At 44.8% G+C, this 24,653-nt stretch overlaps 1 protein-coding gene across 1 annotated transcript in view; it reads right to left on the bottom strand.

Annotated features, from left to right (window-relative positions):
- LOC124805569 (myrosinase 1-like) overlaps window positions 1-24,653 on the bottom strand; it is a 128,157-nt gene that overhangs the window by 53,505 nt on the left and 49,999 nt on the right. The window contains exons 5-7 of the mRNA XM_047266135.1: window positions 17,721-17,901; window positions 12,015-12,109; window positions 1,357-1,504 (exon numbers count right to left, since the gene is read on the bottom strand). Coding sequence (XP_047122091.1) covers window positions 1,357-1,504; window positions 12,015-12,109; window positions 17,721-17,901 — 424 coding nt within the window. The remainder of the gene's footprint in view (window positions 1-1,356; window positions 1,505-12,014; window positions 12,110-17,720; window positions 17,902-24,653) is intronic.

The following is a 24,653-nucleotide window of genomic DNA, read 5'->3' as shown; positions in this document are numbered from 1 at the left end:
ATACCTGCTCAGACCGCGTGACCGCTACGGTCGCAGGTTCGAATCCTGCTCCGGGCATGGATGTGTGTGATGCCCTTAGGTTAGTTAGGTTTAAGTAGTTCTAAGTTCTAGGGGACTGATGACCTTAGAAGATAAGTCCCATAGTGCTCAGAGCCATTTGAACCTACTCCGAATTTCTCTTTTGTTTCCTTTACTACTTGCTCAATACACAGATTGAATAACATCTGGGATAGGCTACAACCCTGTCTCACTCCCTTTCCAACCACTGCTTCCCTCCCTCGACTCTTATAACTGCCTTCTGGTTTCTGTAAAAATTGTAAATAGCCTTTCGCTCCCTGTATTTTACCCCTGCCACCTTCAGATTTCGAAAGAGAGTATTCCAGTCAACATTGTCAAAAGCTTTTTCTAAGTCTACAAATGCTACAAACGTAGGTTTGCCTTTCCTTAATCTATCTTCTAACATAAGTAGTAGGGTCAGTATTGCCTCACGCGTTCCAATATTTTTACAGAATCTAAACTGATCTTCCCCGAGGTCGCCTTCTACCAGTTTTTCCATTCGTTTGTAAAGAATTCACGTTAGTATTTTGCAGCCGTGACTTAACTAAACTGATAGTTTGGTAATTTTCATATCTGTCAACACTTGCTTCCTTTGCGATTGGAATTATTATATTCTTCTTGAAGTCTGGGGGTATTTCGCCTGTTTCATACATCTTGCTCACCAGATGGTAGAGTTTTGTCAGGACTGGCTCTCCCAAGACTGTCAGTAGTTCTAATGGGATGTAGTTTACTCCTGGGGCCTTGTTTCGACTTAGGTCTTTCAGTGCTCTGTCAAACTTTTCACGCAGTATCATATCTCCCATTTCATCTTCATCTGCATCTTCTTCCATTTCCATAACATTGTTCTCAAGTACATCGCCCTTATAAAGACCTTCTATATACTCCTTCCACCTTTCTGCTTTCCACTCTTTGCTTAGAATTGGGTTGCCATCTGAGCTCTTGATATTCATACAAGTGGTTCTCTTTTCTCCAAAGGTCTCTTTAATTTTCCTGTAGGCAGTATCTATCTTACACCTAGTGATATATGTCTCTACATCCTTACATTTATCCTCTAGCCATCCCTGCTTATCCATTTTTCACTTCCTGTCGATCTCATTTTTGAGACGTTTGGATTCCTTTTTGATTAAGTTTAGATTTTAAAAAGAGATTTTAATTAAGATTAGTATCAATATATCCAGGGAGTTGAGGATTTAAGAATCTACTTGCTGGGAATTGCTTTTGCGCCAAAACTACGAAACATATGCAGGTCTCAAAGTTGTTACGGTTGTTGAAAGGAGCAGAAGGCCTGAAAGAACTCACCCTTGATGTATTCAACCTGCGCTGAGGTGAAATACGGCAGCCTGGAGAAGGGCCGACCCTCAGCAGCACTGTTCTCGTCGATGCGCGTCCGCATCACCTCAGGGTAGTCACCCTCCTGCGAGTAGATGGGGTGCGCGAACCAGCCGAGCTGCAGTGAATAACAACACTTGTTTGTCACACGACAGGCCACAACACACGCAAATTGGTTCTCAGTTACTGCATTGTGATTTGTACGATACATTCAACACTGCTCACAGTTACAAATATAGGGTGTTTCAAAGTCTCTGGGGAGCGACTTTTGTTGGAGACAAAATGTTCATTGTCACTTCCCGACAGCGTTAGGCGTCTTCTGTTTTGGGTTATGCCCCTGGGGGGCGGCTGGTTGGTGGCCCGCTTGGGCGCGCGTATGCCTTACACGTTACCTATCGTACAGTCAAAATGTTGAAATGTGTGTGAAATCTTATGGGACTTAACTGCTAAGGTCATTAGTCCCTAAGCTTACACACTACTTAAGCTAAATTATCCTAAGGACAAACACACACACCCATACCCGAGGGAGGACTCGAACCTCCGCCGGGATACTTTAAATGTACTCGGAACTGCGAATATTGACAGCCATCAGTTGTATAATAGAATGACAATGAAAAATTTGTGCCGGTCCGTGAGTCGAACCCAGATTTCCCGCTTATCGCGAGCGGTCGCCTTGCCATTTGGCTCTCAGAGTAGCAGACTCACGACGAGATTCAAATTTCCATATGTCGTCAAGTATCTGTGTACATTCTGTGCCCGTACATCCATCATGTATATTCCCATACAGGGGAGACATTTTACTTGAAAGTCTTTTGCTCGGTGTTGGCGGATAAACACGATATTGCAGTGCCCGTTGAGCTGTGGTAAAAATTGCTGCGCCGCAGCGCGTTGTGTGAAGCAGTCGCCCTCCGTTTCTGGCGGTGGCGCTGCTGTGGCAATCGCAGCTTTGGTGTCTCCCTCTGGCGGGAAAGGGGAAAGGTTGCCTGTTCACGTACATTTAAGGGACGCTATGAGCTCGCCAGTCGATCAGCCTGGGTGGGTCTGGAGTCAGTCTGGGGTCAGTCTCTCGTCCGAATTTGTGGCGCAGTGAGGGAACTCAACGAGTGGTCGCCCGGTCGGGGGCTTAGTTCCTGCACCTGAGTCTGCGTGTTAGGCCGCCAGTCTGCTCGAGTTGCTCAGGCAACGGTCATTGGCGGTTGGATCGATCGGTTGGTCGGTCGCGCACTGAGACACGAGATGACTTGTCCGCCTTGAGCGTCGGCGCATGTGAGGCCGCCACGTGAGTCCAGTAGGCCGCGCCGTATAGCGAGGGGTAGTGACTTCGCGGTCGACACGAGAGCAACTGGAGTCAACCCACGACATCGGTCTGGCCGGTGCGAGCTGCGACGCCATGAGGCGCGCCTTCCTGCGTTCGTGGAAGCGGCTGGCAGCGGACGGTTCGGGAGACCGTTTTGGGGGTGCTGCGCCAGGTCTTCGCCAGAAATCGCAGTTTATTAGAAGTTAAGTGATTGGTGATATGTTGTTTCATTTACTTGTTAAATTCTAGTTGTTTTCTTGGTGGGGTCACCAGCCGCTTTGTTTTGGGGTCGTCCCACCATTCTTCTCCGTTTGCCCACCCGCGGGAAGGTGGTTATTTATGAATTTGGTGGTCCGTTTCTCCCTTGTGGAGTAGGGGCGGTTAGAGCAACCTGCGGTTCGGGTTGTTCGGTAATCGCCCTATCACTCTGTCGTACGTTAATAGCTGCCACTGTCATGTTTGTCGGATTCGGTGTGTTAACGAATTTATTGCTTGAAGTGTAACGGCCTAATTCCTGAAATATGTTTTTATCTTGCCTATCATCTTGAGAGGCGGCATATGTGTACTGTAGAGCATGTTTGGCCAACCATGTATAGTTTTATGTAAGATTGCATTTCATGGGCTTTTATTTAGGTGGTCATTTTAGTATATAAAGTTGCCACCCTTCCACCGTAAGAGTTTTCTTAGAAGTTAAAATCAAGTTGCAACTTCTGGTGGCAAGTAAATCTTTTCATTTTAGTGTTTTGTACCATTTCCATCCCTCCTACGGGGTGCATAGTTTGTGTGCTTGTGTGAATTGTTAAAACTTTTATTTTAAGATAATCTTGTGTGTTGCAGATTTGCACCTGTGTAGTCTTTCAGAGGTTGCTGTGAGCGGTCGTGACTACGGCAATGTCAAAGGGGAGGGGCAAGGTTCTCAGCCCGAAAGCTCATACACTCAAAACTTTGTTTCTACCTGCCTCTGAATAAATTGTAACTTGATTTCTGATTATAATTTTAAATCTGTTTCTAAAAAGAAAAAAGGCTTTTAGGAATAAAATTCCCATTTGTTAAAATCAATTTCATTTTGATATCATCAGTTACTCCCTGGCAACTACTTCCACGCTCACGTAGTGTGATTAAATGTGTTGATGTTCTTGATAAATCGCTAGTAAATAAAGTAAATTCTTAAGGAAAAGTTTTGAAAGTAAATTCACGGGTCACCTGTGTTATTCCGAATTGCATGCCCGAAGGAACTTTGGATCGTAATTCGGAAAAACAAAGGCACTGCAATATCGTATTTATCCGTCAGCACCGAGCAAGCCACTTTCAAGTAAAGTGTTCCCCCCCTGTATAGGAATATACACTACTAGCCATTAAAATCGCTACACCAAGAAGAAATACGAATGATAAACGGGTATTCATTGGACAAATAACTTATACTAGAACTCACATATGATTACATTTTCACGCAATTTGGGTGCATAGATCCTGAGAAATCAGTACCCAGAACAATCACCTCTGGCCGTAATAAAGGCCTTGATACGCCTGTGCATTGAGTCAAACAGAGCTTGGATGGCGTGTACAGGTACAGCTGCCCATGCAGCTTCAACACGATACCACATTTCATCAAGAGTAGTGACTGGCGTATAGTGACAAGCCAGTTGCTCGGCCACCATTGACCAGGCGTTTTCAATTAGTGAGAGGTCTGGAGAATGTGCTGGCCAGGGTAGCAGTTGAACATTTTCTGTATCCAGAGAAGCCCGTACAGAACCTGCGACATGCGGTCGTGCATTATCCTGCTGAAATGTAGGGTTTCGCAGGGATCGAATGAAGGGTAGAGCCACGGGTCGTAACACATCTGAAATGTAACGTCCTCTGTTCAAAGTGCCGTCAATGCGAACAAGAGATGACCGAGACGTGTAACCAATGGCAACCCATACCATCACGCCGGGTGATACGCCAGTATGGCGATGACGAATAAACGCTTCCAATGTGCGTTTACCGCGATGCCGCCAAACACGGATGCGACCATCATGATGCTGTAAACAGAAACTTGATTCATCCGAAAATATGACGTTTTGCCATTCGTGCACCCAGGTTCGTCGTTGAGTACACCATCGCAGGCGCTCCTGTCTATGCTGCAGCATCAAGGGTAACCGCAACCGTGGTCTCCGAGCTGATTGTCCATGCTGCTGCAAACTTCGTCGAATAGTTCGTGCAAATGGTTGTTGTCTTGCAAACGTCCCCATCTGTTGACTCAGGGATCGACACGTGACTGCACGATCCGTTACAGCCATGCGGGTAAGATGCCTGTCATCTCGACTGCTAGTGATACGAGGCCGTTGGGATCCAGCACGGCGTTCCGTATTACTCTCCTGAACCCACTGATTCCATATTCTGCTAACAGTCATTGGATCTCGACCAACGCGAGCAGAAATGTCGCGATATGATAAACCGCAATCGCGATAGGCTACAATCCGACCTTTATCAAAGTCGGAAACATGATGGCATGCAATCTCCTCTTTAGACGAGGCATCACAAGAACGTTTCACCAGGCAACGCCGGTCAACTGCTGTTGGTGTATGAGAAATTGGTTGGAAACTTTCCTCATGTCAGCACGTTGTAGGTGTCGCCACCGCACCAACCTTGTGTGAATGCTCTGAAAAGCTAATCATTTGCACATCACAGCATCTTCTTCGTGTCGGTTAAATTTCGCGTCTGTAGCACGTCAATTTTAATGGCCAGTAGTGTACATATTGGATATACGAGTACAGGATGTAGACACATGACTGAAGACAAATGGAAGTTTCGGTCTCGCCGTGAGTCGTGCTCGGATAGCCAAGTGGTAAAGCCACCGCTCGCGATAAGCGGGAAATCCGGGTTCGAGTCCTGGTCCGGCATTAATTTTCATTGTCGTCATTCCATTATACAGCCGAAGATTGTACACATTCGTAACTGCGAATACTGCTAATGTATTTAGAGCACGAGGTTCTATAGTAAAAGGAAAATCTACTGGCCGACTTCGGACTGTAACAACGCCGGAGAAAGTGGCGCGTATGAGAGCGTCCGTCCAGCAACCTCGGAAGCGTTCATCACGTAAACATGCAGTTGCCCTGGGATTGTCATAGGAATGTAAGGAGAATCTTGCACAGATTAGAGGCGCCATGTCACGGATTGCGCGGCCCCTCCCGCCGGAGGTTCGAGTCCTCCCTCGGGCATGTGTGTGTGTGTGTGTGTGTGTGTGTGTGTGTGTGTGTGTGTGTGTGTTGTTCTTAGCATAGGTTACTTCAAGTAGTGTGTAACTCTAGGGGCTGCAGACCTCAGCAGTTTGGTCCCTTAGGAATTCACACACATTTGAAGATTTGAAGCGGCTTTCCCCGTCGGAGGTTCGCGTCCTCCCTCGGGTGTGCATGTGTGTTGTCCTTAGCGTAAATTAGTTTAAGTTAGATAAAGTAGTGCGTACGCTTAGGGACCGATGACCTCAGCAGTTTTGTCCCATAAGACTTTACCACAAACATTTGAACAGAGGTCTTGACAAAATGATTACCCAAAAACAAAGAGGGGGAGATTTTGAAACTCGCAGAGCTTTGTGCGAGGAAATTCTTCGACACATTCCTCCTCGTACTGTTCTGATTTATCTTGATGAAACCCACTTGCACTTCGCAGATACTGGAAACAAACAAAATTTCTGAAACTGGGCAGCAGAAAACTCTCAAGGACTTCACCAACAACCACTTCACAGCAGTCTGTGAGAGTTTTGTATGCCGTTGCTGAATTTGATACGTGGGGATCGTGTTTCATTCACAGAAGATGACGTAAAGGTAAGGTTAATTCATATGGCTACTGTCATCTGATAAGAGACCTTCATCCGTCCTAAAATAAATCAGTAATTTGGGGACCAGGAAAAGAGAGAAGTCTGGCTCCAGCAACACGAAGCCAAGCTCACATTTCTCGGCGTTCTCTAGAAATTTTCAGGTATTTGTTTCCTGGACGTCTTCCCTCTTTGCGAGGAGAAATCTCCCGGTTCCCAAGGTCACCCGGTTTATCGCCTTGTCGTTTTTTTCTGTGGAAACACGTGAGGGCTGAAGTGAACAAACATCGCCGCACAACCTTGCAAACTCTGAAGGAGCCAATCACCAAGGAAGTGTCTGCCATTCCACCGGAAGTGATACGAAGAACTACGGACAGCTTCCTGGAAGAATCTGTCAGTATATCAGCATTGGAGGACTCCATTTACCAGACATAGTTTTTAAAACCAGTTAACGTAAAATGGTATAGCATTGTTGTTCACTAATCAAAGTATTTTCTATGTATTTTTTTATTTGCTTATATTAACCTTCTGAAATACGGGAGGTCTGTTTTCCGGACGTTATAAATATATATTAATACTCCGCAAGTCCCCCTTCCTTATTTTATTAGCGAAGAGCGCGTGGAAAGAATGACTGTCGGTATATCTCTGTACTGGCTCTAACTTTTCGAATTTTTTCGTTGTGACCATTTTGTGAGACGTGTGTGAGAGGAATTAGTATATTGCCCGACTCTTACCGGAAAGTACTCTCTCGACATTTCAGTAGTAAATCTCTCCGTGATGCTTCGTCCGAAAGGTGCAGGTCCAACCAAATTTAAAGTTCCTGTTCACTTCTAAAATATCCTTCTCCGCTTGCAGACATACCTTTTTAGGATTTTCTTGTTATAAATTGCCCTATCAATTTACTGAGGAACAGTTCATAGCACATCAGGTTAGTAGACCATGCTGCTTCGGTGATATCTTGTCGTCCCAGGATTGTCGAGAACTTAGGAACGTCTTGTGTCGCCGGGAAGCGTCAGCGAGCGTTTTCTCTCAAACAAAAATTGTTCCTCATGACGTGGTCTATCATGCCTAGACGCATGATGCAAAGATTTTGGAATACCCTTTACCTTTTTGTAATAAGGCCTCAGGCTGAGGGAAGATGCAGCTGGCTCTGAGACGTGTCACATCGGCGAAGTAGCACTCTATACTCTCTCCGTCCGAACAGGTCTCATATGGCTCAACGGTACCGACCGACAGCCATGTCATCCTCTAACGGTAGTGTCACTGGACGTGGAGCTGGAGAGGCACGTGGTCAGAACACCGATATCGTAGCAGTTGTCAGTTTTCGTGACCGTAGCCACCACTTCTCAGTGAAGTAGCGCCTCAATTGACCTCACAAGCACAAAGTGCATCCCACTTGCCAACAGCGGTTGGTAAACCTGGACAGTCACTTATCCAAGTGCTAGCCAATCCCGAAAGCGCTGAACTTCGGTGATCTGACGGAAATGGCTCCAAAAAAATAAGATGTAACGTAATTAATCTGAACATTCGACACGTTTCGATTGTTCCACATGTACATTCACATACATACTCCGCAAGACACCATATGGTGTGTGACGGAATTTACCCTGTACCACTACCAGTATTTTCCTTTCCTGTTCCAGTCGAAAACAGAGCCTTCGTACGAGCCCTAGTCTCTTTGATCTTCATGGCCCTTGCACAAAACGTACATTGGCGGCAGTAGAATCGTTTTGCTGTCAGTCTCAAATGCCTTGCATAAAAAGTTCTCGGTTTACTTGCCGCGTCAAATTAGGATAACATCCCAAGCTTTCGATGACTACCTCAGTCATCTTCGTCAGGGGTAAAACTGACTATCGTGGACCGGTGAGGCTTCCGCTTTTATGAGCAGTAGACAGCTTTGCATTGGCTGGATGACGTAACGGTGAAAACGGTGCGTACCGAGGTGGCGGCCTCTATATCCATAGATTTTGTTTGCGCGCTTTATCCAGCGTTGCTTGCAGTGCCATCCATCGCAACAGGCGGAGAACTGCGAGGGATGTAAGAAGTCTCCCTCTGCGCTCTTTCTTTGTCAATTGCGCGCTTCCATGTATTGCTGAGTGCATAATCGGAGTCCCTGTTGAAAATATTTTCACAGAGTCTAATTTCAACTGCTTCCCTAATGACAGAGTCCCAATAGTTTGAAGCGTGAGCAAGTAGTCTTGTTTCATAGAATAAAATCTTATGTTTATTTAACAAACTGCGCTCAGCCACCGCTGATTTTTCTAGATACCTGTTTTTCAGGTGACGCTGATGTTCCACACAGCGATCGGCAACAGTTCTTATAGACTGGCCCACATAATTTTTGCCACACTCGCAAGGAATGCTGTAAATTCCCGGTACTCTCAGGCCGAGATTGTCTTTCAACGGTCGCATCATTTCCTTAATCTTCCTGGGCGGCCGGAAGACTGGTCTGATTCCCTGCCGGCACAGGACTCTGCCGATCTTGCTGGTCGTTGCACCGCGGAATGGTAGCCGCGCGATGTGTTGGTCCTCTTCATCTGTTCGAAGAGCGTCCTTCCTAGGTTTCTTCACCAGAGTGGATCTGATATCACGATCGGAATATCCATTTTTTTCTGAATACCATCGTCAGATGGTTAATCTCGGAGCCGAGATGATCCTTGTCCGAAATAGTCCTTGCTCTGTGTACCAAGGTATTCACCATAGCTCTCTTCTGAGCTGGGTGGTGAAAACTACGTGCGATTAGATATAAATCTGTATGCGTCGGTGTTCTGTACACAGAATGTCCGAGACGTCCATCTGATTTTCGCTCCACCAGCACGTCTAAGAAGGGTAACTTCCCATCCTTCTCCACCTCCACTGTAAATCGTATGTTCTGATGTACACCATTCAAATGATCAACAAACTGCTGCAGTGCCTCATTGTCATGTGGCCAGATTAAAATTTGACGCGGCAAGTAAACCGAGAACTTTTTATGCAAGGACTCCCCAGGGAAGCGTCCTGGGACCTCTGCTGTTCCTGATCTATATAAATGACCTGGGTGACAGTCTGAGCAGTTCTCTTAGGTTGTTCGCAGATGATGCTGTAATTTACCGTCTAGTAAGGTCATCCGAAGACCAGTATCAGTTGCAAAGCGATTTATAAAAGATTGCTGTATGGTGTGGCAGGTGGCAGTTGACGCTAAATAACGAAAAGTGTGAGGTGATCAACATGAGTTCCAAAAGAAATCCGTTGGAATTCGATTACTCGATAAATAGTACAATTCTCAAGGCTGTCAATTCAACTAAGTACCTGGGTGTTAAAATTACGAACAACTTCAGTTGGAAAGACCACATAGATAATATTGTGGGGAAGGCGAGCCAAAGGTTGGGTTTATTGGCAGGACACTTAGAAGATGCAACAAGTCCACTAAAGAGACAGCTTACACTACACTCGTTCGTCCTCTGTTAGAATATTTCTGCGCGGTGTGGGATCCTTACCAGGTGGGATTGACGGAGGACATCAAAAGGGTGCAAAAAAGAGCAGCTCGTTTTGTATTATCACGTAATAGGGGAGAGAGTGTGGCAGATATGATACGCGAATTGGGATGGAAGTCATTAAAGCAAAGACGTTTTTCGTCACGGCGAGATCTATTTACGAAATTTCAGTCACCAACTTTCTCTTCCGAATGCGAAAATATTTTGTTGAGTCCAACCTACATAGGTAGGAATGATCATCAAAATAAAATAAGAGAAATCAGAGCTCGAAAGGAAAGGTTTAGGTGTTCGTTTTTCCCGCGCGCTGTTCGGGAGTGGAATGATAGAGAGATAGTATGATTGTGGTTCGATGAACCCTCTGCCAAGCACTTAAATGTGAATTGAAGAGTAGTCATGTAGATCTAGACTCCGTCGCGAAAGACTTCGTAATCATATTAGTCTCAAATGCCGAGTCTCTAAATTTTCTCAATAGTGCTTCTCGAAAAGAACGTCGCCTTCCGTCTAGTTGTTCGAACCCACCGGTAACAAACCTAGAAGACCGCCTCTGAACTACTTCGATGTCTTCCTTTAATTCGACCTGGTGGTGATCCCAAACACTCGAGTAGTACTCAACAATGATTCCCACAAGTGTCCTATTTGCTGTTTCCTTTACAGATGAACCACACTTTCCTAAAATTCTGCCAATAAACCGAAGTCGACCATTCGCCTTCTCTACTACATTCCTTACAGGCTCGTTCCATTTCATACTGCTTTGCAACGTTACCCCTAGGAATATAATCGACGTGACTGTGTTAGGCAGCACACTACTAGTATTATACTCGAACATTATCGGATTGTTTTCCTACTCACCTGCATTAACTTACATTTTTCTACATTGAGAGCTAGCTGCCATTCATCATAGGAAATAGAATTGTTTTTTCTAATTCCTCTTGTATCCTCCGATAGTCACTCAACGACGACACTTTCCAGTGCATCACAGCATCATCAGCAAACAGCCGCAGGCAGTTGCCTACCCTGTCCGCCAGTTCATTTATGTATATACAAATAAAATTAACAGCCGCTCTGTCAGACCTCCCTGGGACACTCTTGACAATATCATTGTCACTGATGAACTTCGGCCGTTGAAGAGAGTATACTGGGTTCTGTTGCTTATAAAGTCTTCGAACCGCTGTTCTTTATGCTTGCTCCTTCTTTAACAGTCCGCAGTGCGGCATCGTGTCAAATGCTTTACGGAACTCTAGGAATATGGAATTCGCCTGCTGAAGTTCATCCACTGTTCGAAGGATATCATGTGAGAAAAGTTCAAGCTTAGTTTCGCAAAAATGTCGCTTTCTGAAAATCTAAAGTGGACAGACACTTTTTCCTCTCAAATAAATTTGTTGTATTCGAACAGAGAATATGGTCAAGAAATCTGTATCAAGCCGATGTTGAGGACATTGGTCTGTAATTTTGTGGATCCATTGTGCTACCCTTCTTATATACAGGAGTCAATTGCGCTTTTTTTCCCAGTCGCTTGGAACTTTGCACTAGGCTCGAGATTCGTTGTAAATGCAAGATAAGTAAAGGACCAATGCTGCAGAGTACCGTTTGTAAAACCGAACTGGGATTCAGTGAGGACCTGGCGACGTATTTACTTTCAACTCTTTCAGTTGTTTCTCTTCACTAGGGATTCTTATTATTATGTTCTATCCCAGTATATTAGCAAGGAAGATGTCATTCGAACTAGAACATAGGTACTAGTGGGTCACTGTGAAGTTTCACTTGCAACAGCATGTTGTGAAGGTCGATATCCGACACATCTTAAGTAGAAAAACTTGGAATTGCGCTCCCCTTTTCAGTATTAGGACACCGACTGTTAAACTCTCAAACAATACCCACAAAGTGTCGATATTTGGTTTAAGTACAATGAATGAATATAAGAGTGAAATTCTAGAAATTAACGCCTTAAGCATTAAAATACATATTTGCATTTCTTATAAAGGTTCAACACTTCACGTTCTCATACAATGCTTAGGATTATAGTGTTAGATAATTAGCTATCAAACATGTGCAGCCTTCAACTCACTTCGAACTGATTGCATCTGTCGGCAGCGTCTTTATTCTCCTCTGAATCGTCCTTCGGTATGCAAAAATCTTGGTTCAGCGTTATGCTGACCCTTCCTGAAAACAGACAACAGAATACATGAGTAACAATATGTCTTAAATTTATACACAACTGAAGAGTCGTTTTTGCTAAAACTCGCCACAACGTTTCTGAGCATTTGAGGCAAGTCAGGATATGGTGGTTTTGAATACTTTCTATCTGTTCCCTATGGCTATGAGTAAAAAAATTTTCTCAAGCTATTGCCCAGAATGTTCCCTCATTAAGTTCACCATATTGCGGTTACTTCACAGATATCATCATAATCTAAAAACCACTCATGCAACACTCCTTAGCCCTGTTCCAGCTGGCCGACTGCTGCTTACAAAGCAATACAAGGAGTGATGTGAACTGCATCTCGATAATCCTTTCAACCTGTATTGCCAGTACAAGAATCCTGATAATGTCCCGTCTTCTTTATTCAAGCAGCTCTTCATTTGCCCTTACAAGGCTTGAGTGGGCCCCGTACAACACCTCTGAATCTCGTAAAACATCTTAGGAGGTCCTGGTAATCGAACTTGGATCTTTCAGCAACGAAAGCAGCGACGGTCACCATTCGGCAACTGAGGTGGATATCATACATTACGGTGTAGGCTCTACCGAAGCTGGAACTCTATCCACTAAGATGTGTGTAAATAATCCTCCTCTGATGGGCACCAACACTAAGAATGAATTGGTGGACATCACCATTACTGTCGCTTGCCGGCAACTGTCTTCATTTCATCACAACAGCTGCTTCCCACACGTATTTGAATATACTTTCCATTGTCTATAAGCAGTGGGCCGTTCGAATAATGACTCATGTTCAGCCAAATACCTCGCAACCTCGTAGTGGCGCAGAGGAAGTCTCAATTGGGAGTATTTAGGAGGGGGTTATAAATCCCAGCAATTAACACATAATCAAGGGGAGTCTCAAGAAATCTTGGGCAGGGGAGCTATTTTAATTTAGTTCTGTAAGAATCTGTTCGACATAAAAAATGAAGCCCACTGTGTAAGAAGGTGTATTTGTTTATGAGTGTACAGAGTAGCATACGCACAAAAGCACAAAATAATTACGCTTGCTGCTGTGTGTCCATAGATGGCGCTGTAGTGGAGGGGGGTGGGGGGGGGGGGGGTGCGGCGCTTCGTTTTGAAAGGACACCGAATGGTAGGAGGGAGATGCAGTTCGATAACTGAAGCCTGTGCGAGAACTCTTATCTCACATAATACGTAAAGTACAACTGGAGACTCTACAGACGATCATATTAGCAAATTATGTCAGTACAACCAATAATGCGACCAATTATAGGTGTCCAAAGTCGATAGTTTCTCACTGGAGTACCGAAAAGGATGTAGTCGCATAAGCGAAGAATAAACCAAAGCAAAACGAGATCGATCATGTGATAACAGAAGAAAATTTCATAAAAAGGGGTAGAAACTGTAAGGTAATGGGCAAAGTAGCTTACTACAATACTGACAGTATATATCTATATGTCTATACCTTCTGTAGAACTAATAAAACTTGAAAATTGTCTTGTCTGTTTGTTTGAAAACGCAAATCTTCAAAACTGCATACGATTTTCATGGGGTTTCCACAGGTAGTATGCATGTGTCTTGGGACAACGTATAGGCTTCATTTAATCAAAAACGGATTACGAAAGAAAAGGATATCGTAATTTAAAGTTGAAGGACTCTGCTCAGCTTATTAGTTCGGATGTTTATCTTAGTGACTGCGTACTACAGCAAAAACCAATATATGGCATTGTTAGTTCGTTGTACACCAAAGAACCAATCATTTTCTAGTTCACCAAAGACCCAACATATGGCACTCTTAGGTTTCTTTAACTCGTTGACAGTAGTATTTTCGGACGTTTACGTCGGTCACAGAATTAAATGAAATTTCAATGAATTACAAACATCAGCTGTGTATACAACGCAGATATCAACGGGAAGTGTTGAAAAATGTGTGCCCGACTGGGATTCGAGCCCTGGGTCTCCTGCTTACAATGCATTATAACCCCTAAGCCACCGGTAACACAGAAACAAGTCGGTAGCGCGGACTTACCCCAAGCTCCCCCCCCCCCCCCCCCAAGCAGACCCACATTCTCAACTTACTCTTAGTGCACACACTACGAAAGTAGTGCTCCCTGCCCATTAACCTTAATGGTCGTGCAGATGCACGCACACTCTTGAACTCATGTGGGAACAGGATTTGCCACGAGCATTGAGATTAATGAGCAGGGTAGTTGTACTCTCGTAGTGTCTGGAGTAAGTTGAGACTGCTGTGGGGGCACGCTCGCGGTAAGTCCGTGCAGCCGCGCTGATTCCTGTGTCCTCGGTGGCTTTGGAGTTAGCCGGCATGGTAGCTCAGCGTGGTCGCTCAGAGGGTTAGCTGCCCTCTGCAATAAAAAAAACTGAAAAAAAAGAGTTAGAGCACCTCCCTAGGAAGTAGGAGATCCCGGTAAGGCACACATTTTCAACTCCTCCTGCCGATTTTTATCAACGTCCCGTACACAGCTGATGTTTGTAATTCACTTAAATTTGATTCTTCACGGCTGTCATGATCGACCATGGTGTTTGTTCTTCCGGACATATCTTCGCTTGTCTACACAGATTTCATTTATATTCAACTTCTTGACTAGGAAAAGCGAATTTGTTGACAAAGTGATCATTCAATGTCCCCCATTTTTAAGAACGAAGATATGAAACCGTAAAAGACACCGGTAAAGAGCGGTCCGTCTTTAACTCTCGTTGCGAAGCACGGTCGAATAAAAAGTGTAAAATAAAGACTATATGTTTTGTGGAAATTATGTATCAGTCCCCTGACAACCTGTTCGACAACCTGTTCCATAATCATCTTTGGTCATGGTATGCTGAATATAAACACGTTGCATTAGGACCTTGTCCTTTCGTATTATGAAAATATACAGTTTGAGTGTTGTATCGTAATAAACGTGTCATCAAAACACCTTCTTCCATCATTCCTAAAAACGTGTTTGGCCAGTTCATTTGTCTTTTGTCGATTTTGAATGTGTTTTTACATCAGATATTTTGATTAGACATTGTAGTATCATTTATTAGTTTATTATGAGAAATACAGTCGGCAAACGTTTTAGAGAGAATCGGTAAACATTGCAACCTGTCTCGAATGTTGTTATTGTACAAAAGCTTGAGTAATCCTGACTCTTTTGTAGTGAAACAATAACTGTTATCACACGACATTTACATTTTTATTTATAAGTATTATCGCTGTATTTTTCTGTTGCTTCCTAAGGTGTAACTTTGTGGTAAAAATTTTAAAACCATCAGGTGATGTCAGCTTGTTCTACGAACCACGATTAACATTGCCTCAAATTGAAATTTTGACACCCTTTTCGTATTTCAGCCATGGCAATACCATTATAACACTTGACAAGCAACACAGAACTACTTAGATGTGAAAATATTTAATTTGAAGACCCACTGGTCCTGATACAAAGTGCATGCCAAAAAAGTTACCTGCTTAGGATAATATTTTTCATTCACTTGTGTTTTTTTTAAGAACTCAGGCATGAAAATAACATTGGGGCCCTTCATCTGAGAGTTCGCAATTATGTTTTAGGCAGCAATTTGACGGAAATGAGAGTAGGTGGAAAATAAAATTGTGCCACTTAACATAAACATTGCATTTTTTGTTGTTGATGTATTTCTGCAGACACTTTAGTCATTGAATTAACATTGAAACCCTTGACACACATTATAGAACAATTTAAATTTGAAGTATTTGATTTACAAAGCGTAGGCCCGAAAAATGTTATTCCTTAGCTACATATGTTTCATAACTATTTAGAGACAAAAATAGTGCTTGAGTACTTAATTTGAGAGTTCGTGAACATGTTTCAGGCACCATTTTGATGGCTGTGTGCGTGTGTGTGTGTGTGTGTGTGTGTGTGTGTGTGTGTGTGTGTGTGTGTGTGTATTCAACTGACGAATTTTAGACATGGAAATTCTACAGTTTTAGATCTTTCGAATACTTTTGAGCATTGTCAGTATGGCTTCTCTGCGACTGCCTTGTGACTGGGTGTTTCATTTTGATGCGAGCTATTTATACTACACTGTGACAAAATGTTCATTTTAATATTACGCTGTTGTTAACTGGAGAGAGGAAGGAAAAGAAGATGGGGAAAGCGTGGCTTGTCATGGGATAGGTAAGAGTGCTGTCACTTGCCGTCCTCTTGGATTGTGACGTCAGAGGATCAGGTCTGCACCTATCACTGTGCTAGCCACAACCTGACAGAGTCAGACGATTACCCAGTGTGCGTACTTGCCCCTGAGTCGTCTAGCATTCCTAAGCTACGCGCTAACGGAAACGGCAATCTGGTAAACATTTTGGAAGAAATACGAATTTTCACATATTTCCGAAATCATCTTAACATTATTTTGAAAGAATAGTCTGACCTAAAAACAGCAATCATCAAAATTTTCAACAGTAATATCGTAAATCTTGAGCGCTGAAACACATCCCTTTGTTTAGAAATTCCGTTAACACAGATCAGAAACGAATTAGTACAAGGTAATCAACATGTTTGAATGTTGAGAACATTGCCATTGATAGGTACATACAGCCCAAAAGGATAGGCTGATTAAAACTATAATATAATTATATAATTATCAGCGTATGGCTGTTGCACATAATACTGCATCTGCAGCAATAATTCGAGCAGCAGTCAGCACCAAAGTGACAGAACGAACCGTTACAAATCGGCTACTTCAAGGACAGATCCGAGTCGGATGCTCTGTAGTGAACATTCCGCTGACCCCAAACCACCGCCACTTGCGACTTCAGTGACGTCAAGCGAGATCTCATTTGAGAGCAGAGTGTATGTCCGTTGTGTTTTCTGATGAAAGCTAGTTCTGGCTCGCTGCTAGTGATGGCCGTATGTTGGTTAGAAGAACGCCAGTTGAGTACACGCAAACAATCTGTCTTCCGTCTAGACAAACTGGACCTACACATGGAGTTATGATTTGGGCTACGATTTTGTATGCCGGCAGGAGCTCTCTCGTGGTTATCACATACGTCCTGACTGCAAATTTGTACGTGTCTGTTGATTCGACCTGTTGTGCTGCCATTCATGAACGGTTTTCCAGGGAGTGTTTTCCAACACGATAACGCTCGCCCACATACCGCTGTCGTAGTCCAACATGCTCTACAGAGTGTAGCTTGGACTGCTCCCTGTCAAGATCTGTCTCCAACAGAGCACATATGGGACATTGTCGGACATAACTATAGCGAGATCATCCACAAGCTGCATTAACTGTCCCTGTATTCACCGACCAGGCATGGAACTCCATCCCACAAACTGACATCCGGCGCCTGTACGACACACTGCTTGCGCGTTAGCATGTTTGCAGTCAACATTCTGGCGGTTACACCGGTTATTAAACTACCATAGTTTCACATTTGCAATGTCTTTTCCTGCGCGTACATTTAACTGTGATCTTGCAAGGTAATCCATTAAATACGTCACCTGAACAAATGCATTTCCAAAATTTCATTACTCTACATTAATTACCTCTTGGTGTATTTCACTCGAGTTCTACTTGTTGCGACAATTTCGCATCTTCGGATCTTAAAAGTCAGATGCCATTTAATTTAACGCACACTATAATTACCTTGTTGCGTGGCACGGAACTCCTCATCGTACATGTGGTAGGTCCTGGCGTGCGCCAGCAGGATGGTGTGCGCAGACAGGTACTCGCCGATGCCGTGGGTGTTGATGCGCGGTGCCTTGTCGTTCTCACCGTAGCCGCGGGTCACCTCTTTCGGTTCGTTGAACGTGATCCACCACTTCACCTGTAGTGCAAGAGACCAAAAACATAGACAACAGCTAGCTTCTAGTTCTCCTCGAAATGAAATGACGAGATCGTATAGGACCGTACTACGGTCGTTCGGCAGCGTGGTGCAAGCCCTTCTATTTGACGCCACTTCGACGACTTGTGCGTCGATGAGGATGGCATGATATGATTAGGATAAAACAAACAACACAAACACCCAGTCCCCAAGCACATAAAATGTACGACAATCCGCAGTGGCGGAACATAGTATTGACAAGAAACACACCTTCGATTTCGAGGACACAAAGAAAATATGCAGTACAAACGGATTTTTGGACTCAGTTATCAAAGAGTCCATAGAAATACGGTTACACGACAACCTAATCAACCGCGACAGTAGTTACCGTCTCAGCACAGCCTCGGAGCCTACAATCAGGAAAATCAGAGAAGAACGTTCCGTTCCACCACGGGCCACAGACGGAGCAGACAGAGACGGACGTCGGGACCCGAACCCCGCACACGCGTCCCCCCCCCCCCCACCACCACCACCACCACCACCACCACCACCACCACCACCACCACCGGCCGATCCAGGCGCATCGGGCGATTTCGCGGGCGCGTGATTGGCCGGCGGAGGGGAAGCGGACAGCGGTCCGGCAGAGATATCAGCCCGCGACCGACGGTATTTACTTACGCCGACAACAAAATACATCGTCAGTACTTGCGATCCGGCCCCTCCTCCCCTCGTCCTAAGTCCGCTCCTGCTTGCCAACGCCACCGACACACTTCCAGACTATATTGCATTCCTGAATAATGGCAAGCAGACAACCCGTCTGCCGACCAAAATCCTCCCCAAACCCACCCCCTCGTCTCAGCCTTCCACCCATTCCAAATATCTTAAATCCCCCCCCCCCCCCACACACACACAAGTCCACCACATCCAAACAGCGGCGTGCAAGGAATGACAGGAAGGAGAAGCACTCCAAGGGAAAGAAGGACTCCACCACCCCCACCCCCACCCCAACCACTCCATCACCCTGTGAGGAACCTGCGCCCCCGACAGCACCTGTCGTCGCCCTGGGAGGGGACCAGGAAACAACTGAACTGGAAGGGAACCACGTAACCGGGCAGGACTCGGATCGTTTCGTGCTGACGAAGAAAACCTTTCGCCATCCAAGGCTTCCGGCGGCCCGGAGAGTGGAACCCACCCCGAACAGATGTCAGGCGGTGGCTGATGAGCCAGAGACAACACAAAACAACACAACAGAATCACAAACACAGAATCAAGTCACCCACCACCTCCCCCCCGATTGTCACTGAGTTTTCTCAGAATTACGAGGAGCTCTTCGAGTTACTGAAAACAGAAATCAGGGGAGGCAGCTTCCAGGCAAAACCTGCCGGTGGAGACAAAATAAAAATTACGCTACATACACTAGAAAACTACACCACATCAAGACACTTTTCAATAACAAAAACATACCCCACTACACGTTCCCCACAACAAAAACACGCAACAAAAATATAGTAATAAGCCCACCGCCGCAAATACAACTCCCGGAACACTTGCTAGCTCAAATTCGACACAAGAACACAGTGGCAATAAGAGTGGAAGATCACCAGAAATCAGGCCACCAGGACGCTGCTCAATCGTCTACAGAGAGAACTGAAGGTAGCACTCAATGAGCACAGAAACCAGCAATGGCAAAACCGTCTCACAGCTCTCAAAGTAGACTATCATACACTATGGCAAGCAACCAAACAGTTCACAAAAAGACGCGCTCGGATGCCGCCACTGCACGGTGAGCGGGGTCTGGTTTACAGCCATGCTGGAGACAACGCCCTCGCCGACTCCTTCGAGAAACAGTTTCAAGCGGCAGAACCCCAGGATGAAGCGCACAAAGAGGTGGTCAGTCGTCAACTGGCCGTCTTCCTCTTTTCTGAGGAGGACCAAGAGGATGAATCCACACTTTTCGCCCCCGAGGACGTGGCAAAAGTAATTAGGTCCCTCCCACAAAAAAGGCACCAGGACACGACAGTGTCACCAATCAGTTAGTCAAAAATCTCCCACCCACGGCGATCACACACCTCACGAACGTCCTCAACGAGATTGCTCCATCCCGCGAGTTCCCAGCTTGCTGGAAACATGCGGAAGTAGTCTTGATACACAAACCAGGGAAAGACCCTCTATTCCCGCAGCACTACAGGCCGATTAGCCTCTTGCCAACTCTCAGCAAGATCTACGAGCGCCTCCTGCTAAGACCCATACAGGAACATATTACCAGAGAGCAACTTCGGACGGATTTCCAATTTGGGTTCCGGCAGAACCACTCTGCCCCACAACAGGTCATGAGAGTGGTTGAAGCAGCCACAGAGGGGTTCAACCACATAGGCTACTGCGGGATAGTGCTACTAGATGTAGCCAAAGCCTTTGACTCAGTATGGCATAGAGGGCTACTTTACAAGTTGTACACGCAAGGGTTTCCTGGGAGCATATTTAAGCTGATCAAAAGCTATCTCACGAATAGAACTTTCTCCGTCAAAGTAGAAACTGCCACCTCCTTCAAAAGGCGTATTCGTGCTGGGGTGGCACAGGGATCGGTCCTGGGGCCCATTTTGTACAGTCTGTACACTGTGGACACTCCAACGGCCCCCCTGGTGCGCACTGCACAGTACACAGACGACACAGCCTTCTACATGAGAAATGCGAACAAGGACCTGGTCATCCGTAGGCTACAAAGGGTTTTAGATGACACAGAAACTTGGGCCTGTCGCTGGCATATCACCATCAACTCTGAAAAGACACAGGCTATGCTGATTACCCGCAGGCTCGGAAGGCGCGAACCTCCTCAACGTCCCCCCCCCCCCTCCATCTTCACCTAAATGGAACCCAACTCCCCTGGCGCAGAACCGCCAAGTACCTTGGCGTAACCTTGGACTCTCGTCTTATTTCGAAACCCGACATAGGCGAGGTCCACAAGAAGGTCTGCGCCAGAATGTCCATCCTATACCCAATCCTGAACTCAACCAGCTTCCTTCCCTGCCCAGTAGCAGTAAACGTCTACCAGGCCCTGATCCGGCCAGTAATGGAATATGCGTGCCCAGTCTGGAGATACGCGGAAAAGCAGCACCTGGACAAACTCCAGAGTCTGCAGAACCGCGCCCTCAGGACGGCATTACATTTACCTCTTGGATCTGCACGCCGTAGCCGAAATCCCACTCCTGAGAGAGCGTTTTCAAGATCTGGCAAGGGCCTTCTATGAGGGTTCTTCCAGATCAGGAAACGCCCTCATCCACTTCCTAGGTCGGTATGACATGTCCCGCGACAAGCACAAGCGCCCCATGACGATCTTCGACGCCTTAAGTCGAAGAGAAAATCCCAAATATCCAATCCCTAATCCTGCCCCTTCCCACATAACACCAAACATCTCGCCAACCTCAGGCAAATACCAGACACAAACAGAACAGTCATCACATTTCACAGACACAAAAAAAAAACTACAGATATAATCACACACACACGTACACAGAGGAGTAAAAGCCGAAAGGCTACAAGAGCTCCCCCTCTCAGTTCCCCAAAGAGGGGAAAGTAACAGATGAGAGCAACAGCAGATATCCCGACACATCGCCTGAAGATGATGGAGACGTATTCCATCGAAACGTTGCTACGAGACGACGACGCTACGCGACTGAAAACCCGTGAAGACTTCATATATGAAAATCGCCGAGAAATCCTGCATTCACGTATAACAAATAAATTGTGTTACCCGACCAGAAATCGAATCAGGGACTCCGCGACCTAGAGGCAGCGACGCTGACCACTAGACAACAAACTACGAACAATTGCTCCTTCGAGGAAAAACATGATAGAAGGCTGAGATTTCGCCACAATCGGCAAAACATTCCAAATAATAAAATACTTTCGAAATATTCTAGTCAGCTGTCTTTATTTACCATATTAATATTTGCAATGTATTATCGATTTCAGAGGTACATAAGTCGAAAGTGTGCCATCCACGTGACTGTCTAAATGAATGGACAATGTAATGCAGCAAGAAAATCAAATAGTGTACATACAGAAGCTGAATCATACGAGCCAATTTTAGAAGAATGATACTAGAGAACACATTGTCAATAGATATACCATCGTCGATATACAATCACCTGCTGGCAAGCGGGCCGCGTGACGCCTGATCAGCCATACAGACCCAAGTATAAACCGATTTGTTCCCCAAAATTCGGCCACGAAAAATTACAGTGGGCTTATTTGCGGTACCCCACATACGCCAGTATATCTTTGCATCCTTAAAACTTTGCGAGTAGTGCTCGGACCTTTTTTCGGTTTGAAGAAATCATATCGATAATTCTTGGAAATTATTAGTTGTATGTAAAATGCGATGGTGGTCTACCAGTAGCTGACATGGTAGCTCAGCCTGTTCGGTTAGAAGGTTAACTGCCCTATGTAATAAAATGCTGAGTGAATGGATCAACAGTGAATTTGAATAAGCTTCATGGAACATCCGCCCCGAGCAAATACAACGAAGAAAATGCAACGAACAAAATGGGATTTAAAAAAAGGAAGGGGGGCAGCGTCCTTGATCAGTAATCAAAACGTAATCAGTGCGGGGTCCGAAACACCCCACCGTTTAAATTTTGATTAATAACCAGCACTGGCGGTCGAAGACTTCCGGCATAGGAAATCACCCTCATTCTACCAACGGCCTTCTCAAAGAGAACGGAAGAGTGGACTGAAGTCCAGATCACTCTCTTCTCCTTGGGGTGGGAAACTGCCCCTAAAGGTACGAAGAATCAGCAATGATCAACGGCATGAGGATGAAGAAGGCAATGGAAATCAGTGCATTAAAGACACATAACGATTATCCACAGGACATGTGGCCTGTAACTGAAAAAATGTCATGATGATCTCTCCATTGGCAAAAGATTCCCGAATAGTCCCCCGTTCGGAACCCTAAGAGGGGACTGCCAAAGGGGAGGTGACCATTTGAGAAAGATTGAATAACCAACGAAAGGATAACGTTGTACGAGTCGGGGTGTGGAATTTCAGAAGCTTGAACGTAGTAGGCAAGCTAGAAAATCTGGAAAGGAAAATGGAAATGCTCAATCTGGATATAGTAGGGATCAATGAAATTAAATGGAAAAAAGACAAGGATTTCTGGTCAGATGAGTATAGGATAATATCAACAGCAACAGCAAATGGTATAACGGGAATAGAATTCGTTATGAATAGGAAGGTAGGGTAAACAGAATGTTACTGTGAACAGTTCAGTGATAGTATTGTTCTTATCAGTACCGACAGCAAACCGAAACCGAGAACGATAGTACAGGTATATATGCCGACGTCTCAAGCTGAAGATGAAGAGAGAGAAAAAGTATATGAGGATACTGAAAGGGTAATACAGTACGTAATGGGTGATGAAACTCTAATAGTCATGGAGAATGGAATGCAGTTGTAAGTGAAGAAGCAGAAGAAAAGGTTGCAGAAATATGGGATTGGGACTAGGAATGAGAGAGGAGAAAGAATAATCGAGTTCTGTAATAAATTTCAGCTACTAAAAGCGAATAATCTGTACAAGAATCACAAGAGGAGAAGATACATTGGAAAAGACCGGGTGATAAGGATTGGAAGGCGTTCCCAGGAGCAGATATAGATTCAGATCACAAGGTAGTAGTGGTGAAGAGCAAACTGAAGTTTAAGAGATCAGACAGGAAGAATCAATACCCAAAGAAGTGGGATACGGAAGTACTAAGGAATGACGAGATGTTGTTGGTGTTGTGGTTTGATGCAGTTCTCCATGCTACTCTATCCTGTGCAAGCTGCTTCATCTCCCAGCACCTACTGCAAACTACATCCTTCTGAATCTGCTTGGTGTATTCATCTCTTGGTCTCCCTCTACGATTTTTACCCTCCACGCTGCCCTCCAATACTAAATTGGTGATCCCTTGATGCCTCAGAACATGTCCTACCAACCGATCCCTTCTTCTAGACAAGTTGTGCCACAAACTTCTCTTCTCCCCAATCCTATTCAACACCTCCTCATTAGTTATGTGATCTACCCATCTAATCTTCAGCATTCTTCTGTAGCACCACATTTCGAAAGCTTCTATTCTCTTCTTGTCTAAACTATTTATCGTCCAAATTTCACTTCCATACATGGCTACACTCCATACAAATACTTTCAGAAACGACTTCCTGACACTTAAATCTATACTCGATGTTAACAAATTTCTTTTCTTCAGAAACGATTTCCTTCCCATTTCCAGTCTACATTTTATATCCTCTCTACTTCGACCATCATCAGTTATTTTGCTCCCCAAATAGCAAAACTCCTTTACTACTTTAAGTGTCTCATTTCCTAATCTAATACCCTCAACATCACCCGACTTAATTAGACTACATTCCATTATCCTCGTTTTGCTTTTGTTGATGTTCATCTTATACCCTCCCTTCAAGACACTATCCATTCCGTTCAACTGCTCTTCCAAGTCCTTTGCTGTCTCTGACAGAATTACAATGTCATCGGCGAACCTCAAAGTTTTTATTTCTTCTCCATGGATTTTAATACCTACTCCTAATTTTTCTTTTGTTTCCTTCACTGCTTGCTCAATATACAGATTGAATAACATCGGGGAGAGGCTACAACCCTGTCTCACCCTCTTCCCAACCACTGCTTTCCTTTCATGCCACTCAACTCTTATAACTGCCATTTGGTTTCTATACAAATTGTAAATAGCCTTTCGCTCCCTATATTTTAC

Source organism: Schistocerca piceifrons, chromosome 7 (assembly GCF_021461385.2).
Source record: "Schistocerca piceifrons isolate TAMUIC-IGC-003096 chromosome 7, iqSchPice1.1, whole genome shotgun sequence".
NCBI lineage: Eukaryota > Metazoa > Arthropoda > Insecta > Orthoptera > Acrididae > Schistocerca > Schistocerca piceifrons.
Note: the sequence above shows the minus strand (reverse complement) of the source record. Positions and strands in the feature narration are given on the sequence as shown.